Genomic DNA, 24,691 nt, shown 5'->3' with positions numbered 1-24,691 from the left:
CCACAACTGCTCTGTCTCTTTAAGAGGCCTCGGTTGTTAAGTTGGAAGATCACTGAACCATAGGAGGGTCAATAAAAGAATAAAAAGTCACTGCTTAGTGATTCGAGTACAAGGAACTTGATCCTAGGTCGGTATCTGGGTCCATATGCTGCTCGCCATCCGAGGGGGAGCGTTTGATCCTCAGCAGCTCGTCCTTCCTCGGGATGGCTTCTGGAAAACTAGTCAAGCTCCTGGTGTTTGAGCTCCTGGAGTTTGCTGCTTTCTCCATTCCCACGCTCGTGGTTATGGAACAGTTTGCCACTGCCTATCAAAGGACCTCGAACATAGCTTGGAGAACTCATTATTGGCTGATCGTTTCCTGTTCGATTGCCTACGTGGCTTTAGTCACTCTATTGGTTTGGATTCCTGTCAAAGTTCTCCTATACAAGAAGCATCATCTTTACCAAAAAATTAAAGGATGGTAAGTAAAAGAATTCTTTAGCAGGGAATCCCTGTGATGCTTTCAGAGATACTTTCTCATGTACTATGTGGAAGGATATTAGAACAGTGCAAATGTACGTAACGCGAGATTATTGAGAAGTAATCAACACCATTTCTATAGATGTATTGATATCATGGTATCTTCTATATTTTTATGGCATCATTTTTACTACTGATTATAACAAATTACATGTGTTCATTAGGTTGGAGTTAGCATGAGTCTGTCATACCCTGAGTAGCAAATGTTGGACCGAATTCCTCCATGCAAAAAACTGCCTAAGGTTATCACAGTTAATTTACAGAATTGTAATTGCAAGATTATAGTATAGAATTTTACTTTTGTGCAAAACTGAAAATGCTGTTCTTCAATGTTTGCACTGTATTGTTTCTCAGGTCAAGTGTATCCTTTGACCATCATCCAACCGAGATTTTTAAGCAACTGATTCCTTTATTTAGATTTTAAAAAATAATACTTTACTGTGTTGGTAAAAACATAGTAAAACTTTACTATGTGGGTTACTATGTTGGTTCTGTTACCCTGATATGGTGTGGAAATACTTCAATAATAACAGAGAAATATTTTAAATAAGATTTAATGTTGATTTGGCTAACAGTTTACCTAGTGACTGTGTTGATCCATGTAAAGGCACTGAGAACGAATAATCCCAGATGCTAATTTATTTTGGTCTGATTCTTACGCATCTGGGATTTCTTTGTTTTCTTTGATGCGTTAAATTTTCTTTTACACTGGGCTTTCATTTTAAAGTCGAACAACCTAGAGCACATTCGAAAAGGAAGGAGCTGGGAATTTTAACACAAGCAAGGACAGAAATGTAAAAAAATAGGTGTAGCTAGAAATACTGTTGGGAGGGTGCAGTAGGGGAGAGCTGAAGTGTGGCGTTCAGGAAGCACTCTGTAGGTACTGGTACGGGATGTGGCCCCGTGAACCTTACCAGGGAACTGTTAGTTTCCCACAGTCAGAGCTCTTGAGGGGTTTTGGGAAATAACCCATTTGGTTGGCACTACGTTTATCAGTGAGGTTTTGGGGTTTTCTAAACCTTGACCCAAAGCCTCAGGATCACCAAAGGGGTGGTTTTGGAGCTGAGCTGGGTGCTCCACCCCTCATACTGCCTGGGCGTTGCTTTGACTGTCCAAGACTCCTGACCGGGCTGGGACATTTTGAGGGAACGGTGAGAGGTCCAAATGACCACAGGCATAAACCGATGGGAAGCTGGCCCATGCCAACCCAGGAAGGCACTCTTTGATTTGTTTTAATGTTGGCTCAAATCCCTAGGACCCTAGGTTCTGAATATCATTCAAGCAGCAAACCTTTGCATGCCACTTATTATTATTATTAATATTTATTGTTATTAAGCTATAATTGCTTCTTTGCTGATCACTTATTATGTGCTCTGAGATTTATGTATGAATTTCATTTCATTCTATACCATCTTGTGAAGTAGGTATTTTCATGAATTTATCATTAGTTCTAAGAGGAAACTGATGATTACAGGGGCTAAGCAACTTTCCCAGTCAGTTAACTAATGAAAGTCTGGAAGGGCCAGACTTTGGACCTGTGTCCATCTGACTCCATAATTTGGTACTTTCCACCACTACCCTAAACTGCCTCTTTGAAGGATGAGGTCCCCATCTCCTGGGGTAATCAAGAATAAGGAAGAGAGCAGTCTTTCATTTCTACTCCCCAGGGCACATGTTTCCTTTTGTACATCTGGTCCAGGTACTTCCCTTGTCCTAAGGTATCTTGGGCTGTCACACCAATATATCTTTTAGGCATTTCTTTTGGGAAATACCCTTTGGGTCTTTCATTTCTGTTTGGGGTGTGGCTGGCCACAGTGTTCTAAATGGTTTTAGATATAGGACAGGTTATCAGTAATTTCAGTGAAACTAAAACTATTTCTTCATGGCCTCATTCATGAGCACTATCATATCGTTATCTTACTGGTATAGAAGAGGAGAAATCATTACTGAGCGCTATTCTGAGAACTTTACACATTCTGTACCATTAAATTTCAACTTTACAACAATCCAGTGAGGTGGGTGCTAATGTTCTCGTTTTATAGATGAAGAAATGGAAACTGAAAGACACGATTCACTTTGTCAATCTTACGAGCTGTGATAAAGCTTGTAAAAAAAAAAAACTGGTGGAGCTGGAATTTGTGAGGCCAGATTTGTCTGATTCTGTGCTATTTCCTCTCTCTTGTGCAACTTTTCTTTTATTCTTTCTGACTTTGAATGCCAAGTGTTTCAAGAAAAATGCAACTCTTTTAGTGTCAGATATATAGTTGATGAGTTTATTTGAGAACCTCCCTGTAGGTCCACAGTGGCGTCATGAGTCCTATGGGGCTGGTCTCCAGGAGAAAGTGAGTCACCCAGGTAGTAAAGGGTGTGCCCTGGCAACACAGTTGAGAGCTACAGACCTGAGTTCACGTCCCAGCTTCGACACTGACTGTGAGACCTTGTGTGAGTTCTTTAAATTGCTTGAATTTTAGTTTTCCCCTAAGCAAAACAGGGACGACCTAGTTTCTTCACTGGAGTGTTGTCTTGAGAACCCGCTTGAGATTATGTGAGTTAAGTTCCCAGCATAGTGCCTGGCACATAGTGAGGCCTCGATGAGTTATGACCTCAGGCTGAATTTAGTATTTCCATTTAAAACATGATCTTGTTTAATTCTCAAAATGACTCTCAGAACGAGTGGAAGAGATGATAAAACTGAAGAAAATTAGATGCTGTAAGTGATACTCTTTGAGTTTGAAGAATCTCATTTGTCTCTTATTCTTTGAGAAGAATGGAGGCCAACAGAGTGATGTCATGAATGTCTTCCGTTTTGCATACACACAGTGCTTTTGTTTCATTTTCTCACTTGGCCTGCACACCAGTGTCGTGGAGTTGACCATGTGGCTATAATTCCCATCTTATAAGGGAGGAGACCATGTCAGGGAGCTTAAGACATACACATTAAATCAACAGTGAAGTCTGAACTTTAATCCAGTGCTCTTTCCTTCACTCTTGTTAAACACTTCCTCTTTCCTTTAGAATGATCGTTCCTTTTTAGGAATGTCGGTCATAATTCATAATAGACTGGGGAGGTGGCTTGAGGAATGAAGAAAAGCTATTTATATACACACCAAATTGTATATCCCAGTAAATAAGAGAAATCCTTTCCTGGGATATCAGTGAATGTGTGAAATCCTTGAGCGACAAGGCTGGCCTGAAACCGGAGCAGATCTCCATGGAGAGGGGACCCTGGGGCAGGGTAATTCTGGAGGACTTGTGGGGGTTCCCAGACTGCCATGGACCCAGGCATGTTCCAGGAATTCTCTCAGGTCCTTCAGAGGACAATCACTTTAGACCATGACATGTCAGGAATCCTGGGCAGTGGCACGTTTGAAGGACGCCAGTATTTTGCACTACATCACCCCTTGCTTAAATCCTTGACATAGTCAACAAGACTTTGCTGTTGATTAGTTTAAGGGAGTGGTTAGTGATAGCGATTGTAGTCATAGTTGTAGGAAAATAAGAGCACATGTTTTTTGAACAGTTACTACCCACCCAAGCATAGTTGTACACACATTGCTGTGTTAGTTTAGTTAATTCTCTAACCTTTAAATATCAGAACACCTATAGTGCCTATTTGACAAGTGAGGAAATTGAGGCATAGAGGTTAAAGGTCCACACAGCCAGTGAGCAGTGGAGCCAACACGGACCCCAAGGTATGTGTCTCCAGATCCTGGTTTCTTGCACACCTCACTGTGCCCCAGCAGCACACATGACCAGTAACATCTGGGCACCACTGTGCAGATTGGCTAACCAAGAGGAAAGAGAGCTCGCTCTTTTCTGAGCCTCTGAGAAGGTCATTGGCAAGTTACCATGAACTAAACACTGATGCCTAACAGTTACTTGTATCCAGAACACTCCTGCTTCTCTCAGTGGGTCTGTCATCTTCTTAAACACTCAGTAGCAATAATTTTGTCATCCTTCACTGCAGACTTTCTCTTCTGTACCCCTCCATACCAGTAAATCAGCAAGAGTGTACTTCCTTTTGCTTTTCTTTCCCATCATATGCCATAAGTCACCAGATTCCATTAATTCTTCCTTTGTCATCTTTTTTTGCATCAGCTCCTTGTTCTCCACGACTGTTTTCCTCACTCATTTCCAGGGCCACCATACACTTGAGTTTCTGGCATGATTCCCCAAATTTTCATATATTCAAATCCAGCATCAGACCATTTGTCCTGGTTGTTTGTGTTCAAGGAAACATGAAGAACATTTTATTAACTAACACTTGGGGCTCTGAACACCTTCACCAACTGGTGTCTTGCCCTTTGCTTCTTCTGTCCCCCTCATTCCCTCCCAGTCCTCAATGACAGAGTAATAAGCTTATTGAAAAAAGTTTTCTGCATGCCATTTCCATCTCCTAAAAATCTACTCCTCCCTTTACTTGTAGGATTCAGTGGTGACGGTACCACAGAATCCTAAAGCTGGACGGCACCTTAGAGGTCATCTACTACACTATTTCTCACAATATGGATAGATAGTCTGCCTCTGATATTAAGGGAAATTCACTGCTTTTTGTTTCGTTAATTATTAGTCTTCCTTATTTCCTTATATCGAAATAAAAGCTGCCACTGTTTAACTTCTTCCCCATCTTCTTTGTAGACTCACCTCCCCAGTCCTCCCTTATATGCCAGTGAATTTGGCCATGGCCAGGAGCTCTACCCAATGCCTCCAATTTCCTCTTTTTATTGCTTTTCAAGCATTCTCTTTGTTCTCATAATATAAAATGTCACTAGTGTGATGACATCTCCCAAAATTGTGTCTCCAAGCGAGACTTCTCTGAGATCACTGTATCTACATGAAAGCTTTTCATATGTTTGAAGAGATCCATGTCACTCTGTCATCTCACCCACGTCCCATCCCAGTCTGCTAAGTTTTCTCTTCTCCAGTGTCCAGGTTTCATCAGTCGTACTTGTCCTGTGCTTTGCGTACCTTTTACTCTTTTGGACTTCTCCTTGAGATGCTGCCTGGCCCATTAATGTCTAGATGTGATCTCATTGGTACCCTGATTTCCCAGTGATGCAGCTATTGACTTCAGCTATTGATGTGATGCTATTGTCTTCAATTGCAACTTATGTCACTTGTTTCACAACTGAGGGTGCAATTGAGTAAAACTCCTGGAAGAGACTTGCTTTCAGTGCAGGGCTTCCTCCTCTTGCGCTTAGGCAACTCCTGTGAGCTTGTAAGTGCCTTAAAGTCAGACTGTGTCTTATGTGCCTTTCTAGCCTCAGAACAGAGAATAGTACACACATTTAACAACAGTTTAGATGAATGGGTGGATGGAGGAATACTTGAACAATTTTTTTAAACCTGAATTCAGTAATTTGCTCTTATCCCTATTAAATATCATTATATTGGTTTTAGTCAGATTTCTAATCAGTTGTAATCTTCTGAATCCTGATTGTGTCATTCAAAGTGCTAGCTGTCCCACTTGATTTTGTGTCATCTGCAAATAAGGTAAGCATATCTTTCCTGTCTCCCCTGGAGGTACTAGTAAATGTGTTAGATGGGCAGTTTTACTAGAAATCCTCCAGGTTAACAGCGCTCCACTAGTTCACTCCCAGGGTTTGTTAGAATAGCTATGACTTTACCTATTTGAATTCCCTTCCAGTTCCCATTTCTCATTCACTTGGTCACTCTTTTAATAAACATTTATTGAGTAGCTGTTGACTGCGTGGCAGACCTATCCACATGTGGACGTCAGTTATACTAGTTCCCACATCTTAGGACTCATTAAAGACCGTCCACTCTATGACTGCTATTTACTTTTCCAAATTTCCTCCGTACACAGATGCTTCATTCTAACCAGCGTTATTCACAGGCTACTGTAGGAGAATATCTGCCTACATTAGGCTTTGTCTCCTTTGCCAGGGAGCTGTGGAGACTGCACAGTTATACATGAAAAAAATTAGAAAGTAATATAAAACAGTATACACTAAATCAGTAAATAGTATGTGACCCACCACAAGTCCTTTGTTAGCCCAGAGAAGAGAGTCATCAAAACTTAGTACTGACAGTAGGGAAGGTGCCCTTTTTGATTCATCCTCGCTACCCCCCATCTCACCCCATCAGCCCACCACAAAGGCCTGTACTCAGCAGTTGTTCAATACGTGGGGTTTGTGGACTCAGGCCTATCAGGAGAGCCCTGTGCTTGGAGTAGTCAGAGAAAGTCTCCCAAGGAAAGATGGAGTTAAGCCAAGCGTGGAAGGATGAGCGTGGGAAGACATTCCAGAGGGGGTGATGAGTACGAGCAATGAGCTGAGGTTAGGAATAAGCACGGCTTCTTCAAGGAGCAGGAGCAGACCAACTTCCTGAGAAAGGAGAGAGTAGAGAGAAATCGGGCGGGCAGTATTGCAGAATGGATAGGATCTTGAGTTTTGGAGTCAGAAAGACCTGGATTAAAACTCACCTTTCTCCTTCTAGCTGTGGGATCTTGGGCAAATTAATTCAACCTTCATTGTGAGTTTCTTCATCTGTAAAATAGGGATGATACCCACCTCAGAGGGTCGTTGTGCGGTTTGTGTAACATCTGTGAAATGCCTTCCTACAGTGCTTAGCGTGTGGTGGGAGCTCACGAGGGTTAGCGTAGAGTAAGGGTGTTATTGTAACATGTTGGAGAGTTAAGGCCAGGTTATGGGGAGCCTTGAAAGACTGGCAGGTTCTTCAAATTTCCTCTCTTTATAGGGCGCCAGTCGTGTTGGATCAGGGCCCACCCTAATGACCTCAATTTAACTTATTACCTCTGGAAAGACCTTATTTCCAAATACAGCCACATTTGAGGTACTGGGGGTTGGGACTTCAACATGTCTCTTGGGAGATGTAATTCAACTCTAACAGTCTGCCCTCTGGCCCTCAAAATTCACATTCTTCCTACGTGAAAAATAGAGTCACTGCATCCCAACATCTCCAAAAGTTTTAATCATTCCAGCATCAACTCTAAGCTCAAAATATCGTCTAAACATCGTTAACTCAAAGTCCCCAAACTCATCACTAAACCATCCAATTCAGTTATGGGTGAGAGTTGGGGTACAATTCATTTTGGAGCAAAATTTCTCTCTATCTGTAAACCTGTGAAACCAGGCAACAAGTTATTTGCTTCCAACATAGAATGGTGGGGCTGTCACAGGATAGACACTCCCATTCCAAAAGGGAGAAATTGGAAGGATGAAAGGTCATGAGTTCCAAGAAAGTCTGAAACCCATCAGGGCAAATTTCATTAAATTTTAAGGCTTCAGAATAATCCTCTGTGTCTGGATACTGTGTCCTCTGGGCTCAGCAGAATGAGAGCTCCACCCTCTTGGCGATTGGCAGCAGCCTTGCCCTCTGGATCTGAAGAGGAAACCTCTGGGCCTGCGGTAGCAGTGGCAGCCTCCCTGGCCTCTGTAGCACTGTCAAAGTCATTCTTCCCTTTTCTAGAAGGATAATACGTATTTGCAGCAAAGAGTTCTATCAGCCTGTTTCCTGCCTATTGTATCCCAGAAGTCTGGCAGCCTTCCCTCATTTTGTCCCATCTCTGTTCCCCTTCACTGCAAGCTGTCAGTGTTTCTGCTGAGATGGTTGATTGGATTCGCAAGCCACACCCTTAGGGTTCTTTCTAGAACATGCTCTCTCATTTTTTTGCAATGGAGATTGGCTGAGAATTTTCCAAATCTTCAAGTTCTGGCTCCTTCTTGCTTAACAGTCCCTTCTTCAATTTGTCTCTCTCCGCTTACATTTTAATTTAATCAGCAAGGAGAAATGAGGCAGTGCTTTCAATACTTTCCTTAGAAATCTCCTCAGCTAAATATCTGAGTTCATCACTTACAAGTTCTCCTTTCTACCCAGCAGGACATGATTCAAACAAGTTCTCTGCCACTTTATAGAAAGGATCACCTTTCCTCCAGTTTCGTTTATGTCTGAAACCTCATCAGAAGCACCTTTCCCATTCATATTTCTAGCAACATTCTGTTCACGACAATATATGTATTCTCTAGGGTGAGAGAGGCTTTCTCTTCTGCTCTTCCTTTTCTTTCTGAGCTCTCACCAGAAACTCCTTTAATGTCCATATTTCCACTGACAATCTAGGCAATCTAACCTTTTCCATCGTGTGTCTTCAGACTCTATCCATTACCCAATTCCAGAACCACTTCCACATTTTTAGGTATTTGTTACAACAGTACCCCCACTTCCCCGTTGCAAATTCTGTATTAGTTTCCTAGAACTGTTATAATAAAGTCCTTCTAACTGAGTGGCTTAAGCAACAGAAATTTATTGTCTCATAATTCTGGAGGCTAGAAGTCCAAGGGCAAGGTCATGGTGGAGTTGGTTCCTTCTGAGGGATGTGAGGGAGAATCTGTTCCAGGTCTCCTTGCTAGCTTTTGGCAGTTTGCTGGCGCTCTTTGGCATTCCTTGTCTTGTAGATGCATTACCTTGACCTCTGCCTTCATCTTCACATGGCATCTTCCTGTGTCTTTCACATAATCTTCCTTCTATACAAATCTGCCTCAAATTACCCCTTTCTGTGAGGACACCAGTCTTATTGGATCAGAGCCCACCCTAATGACCTCATTTTAACTTATTACTTCAGTAAAGACCATATTTCTAAATAAGGTTACTTTCTCAGGCACCGGGGGTTGGGACTCCAACATATCTTTTTGGGGAGACACAATTCAACCCACGACACTCATTAATTACAAGCATATGTTAGCAATAAGTCAAGATTTTCAAATGCAGGTTATCATTTCTGGTTAAATAAAATGCAGGCTTAGATTAGTGTTCATTTATTAACTATTCTATCCCTTCATTTAGTATTTATTGAATTCCTACTGTGTGCCAGACATTCTCTAGTGTTATGGGGTTCTTGAACTTGAATGGATGAGAAACAAGTTACATCTCTATTTTCACTAACCTCTAACTGAGCTAACATTTCTTTCCATTATGAATGTTGGTAACAAACCACACTAGTATAAGCAGGACCGGTAAATTTATTACATAGATTTTTCATATTGCATATCACAGATCTTTTTATGTCACATTGTAATTGTTGCAGATACTTCAGAATATGGTTTATAATCTTCAATACTTTGAAATTATGAATGATTACAGTTTCCACTAGATCTTGAATACTCTAAAGGAAATAAGAAGGCAATGTATTCTTAGATAGGCATATATATTTCTATATCACAATTTTAAAAGAATTAGCTGTATTTCAACATAATTGCTTTGGTTTTTTTGAGTCTAAGTATTTTATGCATTTAAAAATTCTATTCTGAGAAGTGTCTATAGGATTTACCAGATCCCCAGAATGTTTATTGCACAAAAAAGGGTCAGAAACATTGTTTTGAATGCTGGAGATTAAACAGGGAACAACTCCAATGAGGTCCCTGCTTCCATGGAACTTACCTTGGGGATGGGCAAAGAGGGATGCGACAAACAGCAAGTAAAGAAATCAGCAGCAGAATTTCAGGTAGTCATTGGACTGCAAAAAAAAAAAAAAAAAAAAAGAATATATATGTACATGTGTATTTGGATGACAACCGGAGCCAGACATGGAAGATCCAGGAGTAGAGAGCCCCTGGCAAAAGCAATAGCCAGTGTACGACTTAAAGGTGAGGCAAGCTTGGTGTGATCATGAAATAACCAGAAGGCCAGTATGGCTGGAGTTAAGTGGATGTTGGGGGTGAGGAAGGTCATTCTAAGTTAGGACAGTAGGAGAAATGAAAAAAACCACATCATGTAGAGCACGTAGGCTAGGGTAATAGCTTTCAATTATTCAACCATTAGAGCGTTTTACAAATCCCTAAAATACACAAATACATGTATTTTGTGGTAAAATACAAATAACACGAAATTGACCATCTTAACTGTTTTGAAGCGTCCAGATCCCTGGCATTAAGTACATTCACATCAGTGTGCGTCCAGCACCACCCTCCTTCCACAGAACCCTTTTCATCTTGCAAGACTTAAACTCTGTACCCATTAAACAATAACCCCCTGTTCCTCATTCCTCCCAGCATGGAGGATTTTTGAGCAGGGTGTGACCAGATGTGTTTTACATTTAAAAAATATGATGGTTTGTTCATGGGAGAAAATGCTGCTAGGCAAGAATAGAAACACTAAGAGGAAACCGGTTAGGAACAACCTCAGACGAGAGACGATAGAGGATGAACCATGGTGTTAGCAGGGGAAGGATTCGAAATGTATTTTGGCAGTAAATCAGGCAGGATTGATGATGATTGGAACAGGTATGGAGAAGGATGTGGGTTCTTTTTCAGGGATGTTAAGTCTGAATTGTGTGCTAGATATCCAAGTGGAGATGTCAAATAGACAGCTGGGTGTACAAGTCTAGAGCTCAAGATAGAGGCCATTATATATATATAACATATATATATATACTATATATAATGATATATTTGGAAGTCATGGGCAAGTGGGTGGTATTTAAAGACATGGGATTGGCCGAGATAATCAAGGGAGATACTATACTATAGATGACGAAGAGGTGCAAGGGCACTCTACTGTCATCTTTTCGAGGTCAAGGTGAGAAGAGGATTCTGGACGCTCTAGCCATCTTACAGAGCCAACTGCTGTAGGTACCTGGATCTGGGCTCAGAAAAGGAGGCAGAGCTACCCATTCTAAATCCCATGATACCTCTGGTTTTAGCAGGTCATAGAGGGTCTGGCTGTGAGAGTAGCTATCCCACCCCCTATCTTATGTCTGTACCTGTACCTAGAACATCTAAGAAGGGGCTGGGATGCAGGGAGGCATGGCAGGACCACGGAGAAATTCTATTTGAGAGACTCCAACACTCTTTGTACTTAGACACAAACTATCCCATAAATGTAATTCATATAATATGTATTCAATTAAGGAAAGAGGAGGTAAATATTTCATTAGTGAAAACCTTTGAGTATATTTTGTCTTCCCATTAAATTGATGATGCTGAACATACATTTTAATTCTCTCTGTCATAAGGTAGAATATTATATACACATTATGTCTCAATAACTATGTGATTAATTGATCATGCAAGGTTTAAGAAGTAGCCCCAAACCAAATTTTAAAAAATTACCTGATTTTTATGTACATATGATTTTTTTCCTTCAAGTCAAAAATATCCAAATGTTTTCACTTTGTCATCCTAAAGTACCTATTAATATATCACTTCTAAATGTATTTTTTGAAAAATTCATTTTATAACATGGGGCATAATAGAACTTGAGAAAGTCCCGCTGTTCTTCCACTTGGTCCTCAGATCCCAACCTGTTTGGCAGGATTCTGATGAATGAGTCGTGAAAATGTTGAATGTCTTGCACTGTGCACTGTGATGCTTTTAGTTATCTATGGTTTGTTAACTATTTGGAAATCTCTCCTCCTTTTGTTCCAGAAAAGGACTCTGGGTTTTGCGCGTGTTGCCCTTTGCCATACTCGAACATTTGGGAAATGGAAATAGGGAAGCAGTAGCTTCTTAGGAAAACTATAGATGAATGGAAGAGGAACTGCAAAATTAGCAAAATAACAGGAACTGTTGATCTGGTACATTATTGCTTTTGCTTATTTTTTCTCCTTTGCTAGGAGACCTGTTACAATGATGTGTGTAGTACTCACAACGCTTCCCAGCTTCAGCTTTTCTATAGCAGTAACTGAGGTATGGAATTTTAATTTCTTCTGCAAGATTTTGAGATTTTAAAATTTCCTCTGTTATTGGGGTTTGATAGAGCAGTATGCCAAACAAATATCTTAAAGTTTATTTTGTCCGGTCTTCTTCCGTGTTGCAGTATATATATTTAAAGTACTAAATCGTTATTCCCTCTGTGATTGTGGAGGAAAGTCCAGCAGCCGATTTTAAAAAAATTGCTTATATGTTTGTATGTGAGAGACGAGAATGTTATTTCAAAATAATAAAAAAGCAAGGAATTTGAATGTAGATCCACATTTGTTTCTTCTATCCTGATGTTATTCATGAGTGTCCTTAGTTCTAAATGGAATAGAACAATATCCTAGGGAGCAACCATTCCACTTTAAGACCTTTGATAATATATCCTTTGACAAATAATTTGCACATGGTATTTATTTGAAAATAACTTTGAATTTATGTTTCAAGTAACTGTAGCTTCAAAAGGACTCTGGTGGGTGGACATCTGAAGGACAGGAATAATATAGGCAGAACTTTCAGGCTGTAAAAACTTTATTATCCAAGAAGTTCAAAGAAGAATGCCCTACTAATCTTATTAATTTGCAAGATCCTGTGAAAGATGTAATTTTCACTTCTCCCAAGTGCACAACTTGAGTTACTTTGTGATATTTCTTTTCTGTGTTGAGGAGCTATTCACTAAGATCATGTTATATGCTAGGTACCGTGGATAGGGAGCAGGTACTGGGGATAGAGTGCTCAGGAAATTTAGGGCCTTCAGTAGTTATTTATTGACAGTAGACAGAAAAATAAACAGTCATTTAGAACAAGTATGATAAGTGTTGTGAGAGAGGTGAGTGTGAGATAATATAAGATATCACTAGAAATTACCTAATTGTCAGGGGCCGCCTTGGTGGCGTAGTGGTTAAGTTCATGCACTCCACTTTGGCAACCAACGGTTCGTGGGTTTGGATCCCAGGCACGGCCCTACACCCTGCTTATCAAGCCATGCTGTGACAGCATCCAACATACAAAATAGAGGAAGATTGGCATGGGTGTTAGCTCAGGGCCAATCTTCCTCGCCAAAGAAAAAAAAGAAAGAAACGACATAATTGTTAGAATACGTCCTAGGTGCTACATTAGGACAATATATGAAGACATAGCATAAGCTCAGAAGGCCACACATGTGTGCTTTGTATCAAGCGGCAGTACATGAATATTTTCATCTAGATGTATCATTTTCTCTTCCCTCTCCACAAATACCTTATAAAGTTCTTGGAGGTTCCCAAGAGCCTTAAAAATTCAGTTTACAACCTTTAAGGAAGACTACTCATAAAATATTGGTGTATCTGTAGTTTGATCGCCCTTTTTGGTTCTTTTCCATTATGTCTCACCCTCTGTTGCATATTTTTAAAATTTAATTTAGTTTAATTTTTTGCTGAAGTATAACACAGAAACAGAGAAGTACACAAAACATAAAATATACAATATGAATGGAAGACCACCGAGCAAATCCCTATGTTAACACTTCAGGTCAAAGAACAGAACTTCGCCAGCTCCCTAAAAGCCGTCCTCATACTCTGTGCAATGACTGCCTTTCCTTCCTTCCCAAAGGTAACTTCTCCCTTGTCTTCTAGGACCACAGATTGGTTCATCTGTTTTTGAACCTTTTGTAAAGGGAAATGAAATGATATATAATATGTCTCTATCTGTCTGTCTAGTTTGTGTCTGACTTCTTTTATTCAAAAGTGTGGTTCATTCATGTTTTTTGTGACAACTGCATTCCCTTCATTTTCATTCTGGTAGGGTATTTCATTTTATGAATATATCACAATTTATTTATCAGCTCTCCCTTTGATGGCCATTTCAGTTGTTTCCAATTTTTACTATTACAAGTAATGCTGCTGAATCCTTGAATATATCTCTTGGGGCACACGTGCAAGCATCTTAGTTGGTTAAATATGCAGGAGTGGAATTTACGGGTCATAACATATTCAGATGTTCACTTTTAATAGAAAATGCCAGTTTTCCAAAGAGAATAGACTCATTTAGACTTCCACTAGCAGAGAATGAACATTCCTGCTGCTCCACATCCTAACCAGCGCTTGCATTGTACGTCTTTTTATTTTAGCCGTCTTGGTGTGTATAGTCTTGAATTTCACTGTAGTTTTAAATTACATTTTTCTAATAATTGAGATGGAGCATTTTTTCATCTTGCTCATTTTTGTAAATTGTGTTGCTTTTTTTTGGAAAAATTGATTTGGGAAGACATTTATATATTCAAATTTCAAGCCCTTTGTAAATTATATGCATTACAGACATCATCTCTCTGTGATTTAATACTCTGGTTTCTTCTCATGAAGAGAAGTTCTTAATTTAAAAATAGTCCAATTTATCAATTTCTGTCCTTTATGGATAGTTCTTTTGGTAACTTGCTTGAGAAGATGTTATATATTGTGAACCTGACCTCAAAGTCTTGAAGATATTCTCCTATATTATAATTTGCAGCCGATATTGTTTTACCCTTCTCTTTTAGATTCACAGTCCATCTGGAACTAATTTTTGTGTATGTTGTGCAGGAAGGAGTCAAGTTTTATTTATTTTTTTCCCCAAATAACATCCAATGGACTGAGCACCATTTATTAAAAAGTCTGTTTTCCCACATTTCTCTGCAGTGCTGCCCTTGTTATAAATCAGGTGTGTATATGTGTGGTCTCTTTCTGAGTTCTGTTCTATCCTATTGTCTACTTTTCTGTTCCTGTGCTGACACCACACTATGATAATTCTTGTAGTCTTATAACAGCTTTTTACATGTGGAAGAGTAAATCTTCATATTTTTTTGTTTTTCTTCTGTAATGTCTTGACCTTTATATTTCTATATACATTTTAGAATCAGCTTGTCATTTTCCACAAAAACTTGGAATTCTGATTGAGGTTTAATTGAAAGATATCTTTTTTAAAATCTCATTTTCTTTTTGTTGTTCATATGTAGAAATAACGTATTGAATTTTATCCACATGCAATCATATTGTCTATGAATAATGATATTTTGTTTCTCTTTCTTCTAATACATGTACTGTTTTTTTCTTGCCTTATTACACTGGCTAGGATCTCTAGTACAATGTTGAATAGAAATGGTCATGGTGGCACCTTTGTCTTGTTCCTGATCTCAGAAGGAAATTCTCAACGTATCACCATTTACACGATGCTTTCCATAGATTTCTTTGTAGATACCTTAATTAGATGAAGGAAGTACTCCAAAGCTTAGCTGGCTTTACCCAGGCTCTCCCTTCTTCAAAGATCCTAAACTCCAATATTTGTCCCCCTACCTCTTTGAGCTGGGACTCTCAGAGGTTCTGCTTAGCAGCGGGGTTGGAAGGAATTCCCCATCCCATCATTCCAGGAGCCTACTGTTATATTTTACATGCATTTACCAAGCTCTATTTCAAATGAAAGCTCTTACATTCGTATGAATCTTTATTACTTCTTTAGAAATAGTTCAAAACCTTGTGGGGATGAACACCTGAGAGACTGAAAACCAAGCTTCTAGTCTTTTAGCAAATGTATTGATAATTAATTTAGTGCCACTTTCAGACTATTAAAAGAATTTTGAACAAGAAACCACAAAAATGTAATGCTTCTGAATGGCTTTCTGAAAACAGGTTCAAAAGAGTATTAATGGTTCCGCTGATGTTTTACCTGATACATTACCTGACCTGGCAGTCTCTCTGGTTGTGACTTCCTTGATCGTGGTTGATATTATTGAAAAACTCAGGATATATCCTCTTAGAGGCAAGCAAAAGAGTAAGTATTCTTTTAAATATAAATATTTTTTAAAGTTTGACATATTTTTCACCTTTCTGCCACCGTGTTGTCTGTTGATATGTTTAACGATACCTTTTCTTAGAGCTAACATTAGAGATAGAAGGTCACAAATGAAGGTATCTAAATATAGTTATTTTTTAAACCTACTTTGATAGCTAGACAGTTGTTCTTATTTCTTATTTGCATTTTGATAGCACTGATAAATGAATGAAGTTACCAAATATTTAATACCAAAAACTTTAATGTTTACTAAATGTTTAATTAGCAAGAAAATTATCTAAGTAATTTATTCTAGATTTGTAGTTTTGGCCTCTTAAAACCTTAAGTTTAGATAAATAAATAAATAGTTTAGTTTGGATACCTTTGCTACAGGAATTAATATGACTACTGCAGTTATGTCCTCGTGAATGATGCGTTTTTAATTGTGAGTTGTCAAGAAGCTAAAGATCACACTGATAAACCAAGGTATGCCACATTCCTTCAAAGGCATCAGTCAAAACTAAATATAGGTTTGCCTTAAAAAAAAGTATTTTGTTAATTGAATATTTTATGTGGTCAGTCATCAATTTCCTCAAATTTAATTTCGTGTGGGAGTATCTGTGTTTAATTTGCAACATTTGCATGCTATCATTATTGTATGTATTACTAAGATTTTTCATATGAAATGAGTAGGTTTTGTCTAGTTACTTCCTAACGGAGGGGATGGCATATATTGAGTGTGTCATAGGAGAGGGCCTTGTAGTCACAGAGATGACTACTATCGGCAGGAAGGAAAACACCAGAGGACCATTTATGGACCATCAGCCACCACCCTTCCAGTTACCCTTGCTCCTCAAATCGAAAAGCAAAATTGAGTTGGCAGCCACCAGTTAATCTGAGATTGTGAGCTTCATGTTTGCACTCTGTCCTTGGGTGGGAGAGGAGCTGTTCTTCTTAGTATAACACAGGTGACAAGGTAGAGATGACGGCAGCCAGCGGCCATCTGTTGAGGAAAAGGCACTCCCCTGTTAGTAACCTCTGCAGTCTAGAGCCAAGCGTGTTTGTCTTAAACTGAGGAGCCAAACCAGTTGCTACTTCTCTAGACACCTTAATGACACAAAGCTATTTAGAAATTGGCCTTCCTTTAATGAATCTGTATTTTCCATGTTCACGTGAACTTTCTGTCCAAGTTTTTAGTGAAAGCTCCCTCTGTAAAAAAATGCACACATATATTTTTGGGAATAAGTTATTGGCATCTTATGTTTTTAAAAGATGAGTTGGATTTTTAAAGAGGAATTTTCCCTGTATCCAGAAGTGATAATGACATTGAGAATCAAAATGAAACAACCCCAAAGAAGAAGTGAGTCTCGGGGGAAGAATCTAGAACATCTCGTACAACTGCTGCTTCTTAGTTGAAGACCCTCTTTCTTGAGTTCTTCTCTGCCCAAACTTAGGAGGGTTAATGTCTGGTTTAATAACTCCACTGTTTAATAAAGTCACTCTTTAGAAAACTGGCATTCACTCAAAATACCTTTGTAAGTATTAATTATACGTGCAGTTAATTTTACGCAAACTTTGAACTCAAATAGTCTCCTATACTCATTTCAACATTTATACTAATGAAATAAATTATGGGAATTTTAAATCCATGCGGTATTCTCATTTATCCTCTGGAACCTAACACATAAAGCAAGTATGCATGGTTTCACTGCATGAGGTATGGCAGAATCAAAGAGCTCAGGTAGGGGTGGATGATGAACAAGATATTAGAATAATTTGATTCCATTTCAACAATGTTTGGAAAGAGAATATATTCTGTTCTGTGCTCTATCCAGATAGTTTGAAATGCATATACATCTGTCTGTTTGCAGCAGTTTTGACCTTAAACTAGATGAAACTAAGGAAATCCACAGTGCTTGGATTTATGAATACTCTTGCACTGTCCTGCCATCCTAATGCCAAGCTACCAAAGTTTGATCTTTATGCAGCTTTTCCTTTTCTAAATTTTTAGATAAAAGTTATTCTGTATATGACATATGCTTATGCCTAAAACAATCTTCACCAGACCAAGGAATCTTTTCTGCTAACTTCCTATTAACAGTTGAAATACCTTCTTATCAAGTGATTACCCTGCCAGAACATCTAAGTGCATCGTTTCACTTGGGAATATTTTCTGGTACATAGATCTCTGAGGCATGGCAGTCTCACAGGTATACGTGGTGCCCAATAACGTCAAGCCCTCATCATGAGAGCATAATATAAGAGTACAATATTCTTATTATCGTAGCATTCTTATTATTGTAAGAGCCTGCGTGTGCCCAGCTCTTTCTAGTGTGTGGGTACAGATGAGCAAACATTAACATTTTCTTCTGAATTTTGCTAGCTCAGTCCCAACCTATTAATGACTTGACCTCCATCTTTCTTCCTCTCCCATATTGTTCTCTCTCCCATTTTTTTTGTGTTTTTTTTATTACCATCCCTGTGTCTCTGGTATAAATCCCACTTGATCATGGCATATAATCTTTTTGATGTATTGCTGTATTCGGTTTGCCAAAATTTTGTTGAGGATTTTTGCATCTATGTTCATCAGTGATATTAAGTCTGTAGTTTTCCTTCTTTGTGCTGTCCTTGTCAGGTTTGGGGATCAGGGTGATGTTGGCTTCATAGAATGTATTAGGGAGTGCTCCATCTTCCTCTATTTTCTGGAATAGTTTGAGAAGGATAGGTATTAAATCTTCTTTGAATGTGTGGTAGAATTCTCCAGAGAAGCCGTCTGGTCCTGGACTCTTATTTTTGGGGAGGTTTTTGATTACTGTTTCTATTTCTTTGCTTGTGATTGGTCTATTCAGATTCTCTATTTCTTCCTGATTCAGTTTGGGGAGGCTGTATGAGTCTAGGAATTTATCCATTTCTTCTAGGTTGTTCAATTTGTTGGCATATAGTTTTTCATAGTATTCTCTTATGATCCTTTGTATTTCGGTACCTGTTGTGATTTCTCCTCTCTTGTTTCTAATTTTATTTATTTGAGACTTCTCTCTTTTTTTTTTAGTGAGTCTGGCTAAGGGTTTGTCGGTTTTGTTAATTTTTTCAAAGAACCAACTCTTTGTTTCATTGATCCTTTCTACTGTCTTTTTTGTTTCAATATCATTTATTTCTGCTCTAATTTTTATTATTTCCCTCCTTCTACTGACTTTGGGCTTTGTTTGTTCTTCTTTTTCTAATTCCGTTAGATGTCGTTTGAGGTTGTTTATGTAAGATTTTTCTTGCTTATTGAGGTGAGCCTGTATTGCAATGAATTTCCCTCTTAGGACTGCCTTTGCTGTGTCCCAGATAAGTTAATACGGTGTGTTTTCATTTTCATTTGTCTCCAGATAATATTTGATTTCTTCTTTAATTTCTTCAATAATCCATTGGTTGTTCAGTAGCATGTTGTTTTGTCTCCACATTTTTGCCCCTTTCCCAGCTTTATTCTTGTAGTTGATTTCTAGTTTCATAGCATTATGATCAGAAAAGATGCTTGATATTATTTCAACCCTCTTGAACTTATTGATGCTTGCTTTGTTTCCCAAGATATGGTCTATCCTTGAGAATGTTCCATGCATGCTTGAGAAGAATGTGTAACCTGCTGTTTTTGGATGAAGTGTCCTATATATATCTATTAGGTCCATCTGTTCTAATTTTTCACTTAATTCTATAATTTCCTTGTTGATTTTCTGTCTGGATGATCTGTCCATTGGTGTTAATGGGGTGTTGAGGTCCCCTACTATTATTGTATTGCTGTTGATGTCTCCTTTTAGTTTTGTTAATAGTTTCTTTACGAATTTTGGTGCTCCTGTGTTAGGTGCCTATATATTTATAAGTGTTATGTCATCTTGGTGGAGCATCCCTTTTATCATTATATACTGCCCCTCTTTGTTTTTCTTTATCTGTTTTGCTTTGAAGTCTACTTTATCTGATATAAGTATGGCAACACCTGCTTTCTTTTGTTCATTATTAGCTTGGAGTATTGTCTTCCATCCCTTCACTCTGAGTCTGTGTTTGTCTTTGGGGCTGAGCTGTGTTTCCTGGAGGCAGCATATTGTTGGATCTTGTTCTTTGATCCATCCTGCCACTCTGTGCCTTTTGATTGGAGACTTCAATCCATTTACATTTAGAGTGATTATTGAAACGTGGGGGCCTACTGTTGCCATTTTATGGCTTGTTTTCCGGTTCTTTTGCATTTCCTTTGTTTCTCGTCACATGATTTTTGGATTCCTAATTCAAGTAGGTAAATTTCTGTATTGGCTTTCTTCTTATTTGTAATTTGTTTCTTTATTCTTGGTATTTGTTTAGTGGTTACCAGGTGGTTTGTATAACACATTTCGTAGATGAGATACTCCTCTTTCCAATAGCCTCTTATTTCCTTAAATTAAAACATTCCATCGCTTTTCTCTTCCCCTTCTAAGTTGTTATTGTCAGATTTTTTTTCTCTTCTTCTTTTTTGTGTTGTGAGTTTGTGGTTAAAATGACTAGGTTTTATTTATTCTTGGTGTTTCCGTTCCATTTATCTTTAATGTTTTATTTAACTTTTGCTAACCTGTCCTGATGGAGAGCTGTTACTTTGTGTTATTGTCCTTCTGCTTATCTCCTTTGTTCTGGATTTTGTAACCCCTTTCCTTTTATTGATTTTTCAGGAATGAGGTTCTTCCTGAGCATTTCTTGAAGAGGAGGTTTTGTGGCGATGAATTCCCTTAACTTTTGTTTATCTGGGAAAGTTTTACTTTCTCCATCATATTTGAAGGATATTTTTGCTGGGTAGAGTATTCTTGGCTGCAGGTTTTTGTCCTTCAGAGTTTTGAATATTTCATTCCAATCTCTTCTAGCCTGTAAGGTCTCTCCTGATAAATCTGCTGATAGCCTTGTGGAGTTTCCTTCGTAAGTTATTTTCTTCTGCCTGGCTGCCCTTAGTATTTTCTCTTTGTCATTGGCTTTTGCTAGTTTCACTACTATATGCCTTGGGATTGGTCTTCTTGCATTAATAAAGTTTGGAGATCTATTGGCTTATGTCACATGAAGTTCCATCTCTCTTCCCAAGTTTGGAAAGTTCTCAGCTATTATTTCTTTGAGCAAGCCTTCTGCCCCCTTCTCCTTCTCTTCTCCCTCTGGTATACCTATAATCCTTATGTTGCATCTCCTAATTGAGTTGGATAATTCTCAGAGAGTTTCTTCATTTCTTTTTAGTCAGTTCTCTCTCCTCCTCTGCAGCATTTCTATATTCCTATCCTCCAAATTGCTAATTCTGTCCTCCATATTATCAACCCTACTGTTCAGAGAGTCCAGATTTTTCTTAATCTCCTCCATTGTGTTCTTCATCTCCAGTATTTCTAATTGGTTCTTCTTTATAGTGTCAAGCTCTTTAGTGATGTAGCTCCTGAACTCATTGAGTTGTCTATCTGAATTCTCTTTTAACTCGTTGAGTTTTTTAATAATGGCAGTTTTGAAATCATCGTCATTTAGGTTATGGCTTTCATTGTCTTTGGGATTGTTTTCTGGGTGCTTATCATTTTCCTTCTGTTCTGGAGATTTAATGTATTTTTTCATACTGCTTGATGACGTGGATTTGTGCCTCCACATAGAGATAGGGTTTAGTCGCTGCTTCCACTTGTTGCGACTGGTGTGTGTGTGGGGGCAGCTGTTTAGACTGCACCAACCAGGAACCCTGTCAGCTGTTACTGACTGGACCTGGACCCCTCCTCGTAGTCACAGTGGTCCTGTGGGGTCCCTCAGGCTGCTGGTGCCTACTGTTGCAGCCCACTTAGACGTGCTCCCTCCTTGTGGTCTGCAGCGGTGTTGTCGGCTTTCCCAGCAGCCTGGAGCAGGATCACCTATAATTGCCGGTTTGTCCCTAACAGAGCCCACAAGATCACACTTGGATAGGTCCCAGCAGAGCTATGAGTATCTTCTGCAGTCTGTCATTAGCTCACCTAGCTGTGCTACTTTTGCCCCAGGGCCTTCCTGCCTTGCGATTGCCAGTCGGGATCTCTCCACTAGTGCTGTGCAGAGGCTTTCGCTGAGGCTGCTGTAGGAACCTGGAGTTCCCCCTGGGCTACATAGCCGTTTCTCTGGAGCTCCACTCTGCCCCACTCCACTCTCATGGGATCTCTGGGAGCCCCTTGCCTTGTCTGGGACATGGCCAGAGTCTGTGGGCCTGGTGGTGGCTTGTAAGCTGCTGCCTTGTGGGGAATTCTGCTCTAGGGAGCTTCTTGGTGTTCTGAATGCTGGGTGGTACCTCCCTGCCAATGGCGAACAGAGGCCCTCCCTGCTGGGGGGCTGCGGGACCCTGGAGCACCCCCCTGGGCTGCAGAGCCAGGTGTTGGAGCTCCACCCAGTCCCCAAGCATGTCCACGGGAAGTCCGGGCACCCCTGCACTGACCTGTGCATGGCCAGAGACCATGGGCCCAGCAGCAGCTGGCAGGCTGGTGCTGGGCCAGGGAATCCACTCGCTGGGAGCTTCCCTTTGTTCTGGTTTCTGGGAAGGGCCTCCCTCTTAATGGCGAGCAGAGGCTTTCCTGCCAGGGGGGTGCGGGATCCTGGAGCCTCCCCCTGGGCTGCAGAACCAGGCATTGGAGCTCCAACCCAGTCCCCAGGCACGTCCATGGGAAGTCCGGGCACCCCCTGTACTGACCCGTGTGTGGCCGGAGACCATGGGCCCAGCAGCAGCTGGTGGACTGGTGCCGAGCCGGGGAATCCACTCACTGGGAGCTTCCCTTTGTTCTGGTTTCTGGGAAGGGCCTCCCTGCTAATGGCGAGCAGAGGCCTTCCCTGCTGGTGGGTGGGAGACCCTGGAGATTCCCCCTGGGCTTAGATGTAATCGCTGTTGTCACCTGTTTCCACCGTCGCTCCACTGGTGAGTGCACTCTCCTGCCCTTGGTGTGTGGCAATGCTATGGGGGAGTCTACTGGAAGAGAGCCTCTTGCAGGTACTAGGCTGTCTGGGGGTCAGGGGTTGGGGGTCAGAGAGTTTTCACCTATTTCCACCTCCTTCCAGGGGGAAGTCCGTCCGCCTTCCGATGTATAGCAGCGTAAGTCTCGTAGGCGTCTTGAGATGCTATCTGGATATCTTTTGTTAATCAGTGAATGTCCAGTTAGTTGTAGATTCAAAGAGTGAGAGACAAAGAAGACCACTCACTCTGCCATCTTGGTCCCGCCTCTCCCTCTCTCTCCCATTTTTAAACCAGACCCAAGGTGGGTCTCCTGTGGTCTCATTTGTTGGTCCAGACTGTTGAATGTCCCAGTGCTGCTGCTTTCCTCTCCATCCTCATTCTCATGCATGAACAACTTGGCATGCTATTTCCCACCACTCCTGCTAGACTCTGTTCTCAACACTCTTTGTACCACTGTTACCTAGCTGTGGGATATTGTTTGATGTTCTGCTGATGCTTTACACTGATGGCCTTTCTTCTGCCATTTGGAATATGGACTTCACTCCACTGAGTTCTACTTTTCTAGAGAGGTCCTGAACAGAGTAACAGAATAGCTATTTTCATTAGGAAACACAAGCCTTTTATTTCCAGAACGTATATGTACTAACAGATCAGCTGGGCTTTAATGATTTCAAGTAATGGCCATTCTACTCCACTGGAAACCACCATTTACCCTCCCACCACTGGATCTTGTGGCTAATTCTGGTAGAGCTAGAATCCTTCTTTAGATGTGGCTTTTATCCTTGGGCTCTCCTAGTTTCTCCTTACATCAGCCTTACCTTTATTATCTGAATCCCAAATCATGATCATTGTTAGATTCCCCTCCCTGCCCCCGCCTAGATTCCTTAACCCTCATATAAACAAGTGAATGCAGACAGACACATAAGGAAGTCCACAGTTAGGGTGTGAGCACCCAGTCTCCCCTGCAGGACTCATTTGAGTCACATGAGCCCAGCTCGGGCGCCATGTTGCAAAGTGGTATAATAGACTGTAATAAAGTGCGATGGGGCCGCAGGTGAAGGAAAATTTCGTGTTATCTAAGGTGTTGAAGGTCAGAAAAGACTAAAGGGAGTATTTGGAATTTGTAGGCATTCGTAGGCAGACATGTAATAAATAGGCATGTTTGGGAATTCCAGATAACTTCAGTTGGATTTCACACCCAGAATGGACAAACCTATTGCCAGAATGGAAGTTGCCTTCTTAAAACCAACTACTGTTTGTTTTTCAAATAGTCAATTTGGAAACCTACAAAGCTGCTTCAAGAGCTACTGTGAAAACTTCCAAGGGTGGGGAAGGTGGAAAGGGGAGGCTGAATTGGAGTCTCTGGATGCCCCAATTCCTACTTCAACCAGATCAACACAATTTTTGTTTGCTTAGGACTTAGTATTTTATATAAGGTTGCATTTGAAAAACTGGTTCTGCTAAATGTCTGAAAATCATTAATCTAGGCCTTTGATTAGAATTGTAGGCTATATCTATTTCCAGGGCAGTGCTGTAACTCAGGTGGCCAATTCTCAACCTCTCCAGCCCCTGACTCCCTAGGAATCATGGCACTGCACCACCTAGAGAGAAAGTGTGCTCAAAGTCTTATGACGGCTACTGCCCTGGGATGGGATGGGGTGAGATGCGATGGGATGGGATGGGATGGGATAGGATGGGTTGGGATGGGATGGGATGGGATGTGATGGGATGCGATGGGATGCAATGGGATGCAATGGGATGGGATGGGATGCGATGGGATGGGATGGGATGCGATGGG

The 24,691-nt window shown here is 40.3% G+C and overlaps 1 protein-coding gene across 1 annotated transcript in view; it reads left to right on the top strand.

Annotated features, from left to right (window-relative positions):
* The first annotated feature begins 203 nt into the window (after positions 1–203).
* TMEM236 (transmembrane protein 236) overlaps positions 204–24,691 on the top strand; it is a 35,145-nt gene continuing 10,657 nt past the window's right edge. Inside the window, exons 1-3 of the mRNA XM_046678232.1 lie at positions 204–460; positions 12,110–12,182; positions 15,830–15,971. Coding sequence (XP_046534188.1) covers positions 204–460; positions 12,110–12,182; positions 15,830–15,971 — 472 coding nt within the window. The remainder of the gene's footprint in view (positions 461–12,109; positions 12,183–15,829; positions 15,972–24,691) is intronic.

Source organism: Equus quagga, chromosome 12 (genome assembly GCF_021613505.1).
Source record: "Equus quagga isolate Etosha38 chromosome 12, UCLA_HA_Equagga_1.0, whole genome shotgun sequence".
Lineage (NCBI taxonomy): Eukaryota > Metazoa > Chordata > Mammalia > Perissodactyla > Equidae > Equus > Equus quagga.
The sequence above is the reverse complement of the archived record's forward strand: the minus strand, read 5'-3'. Positions and strand labels throughout refer to the sequence as shown.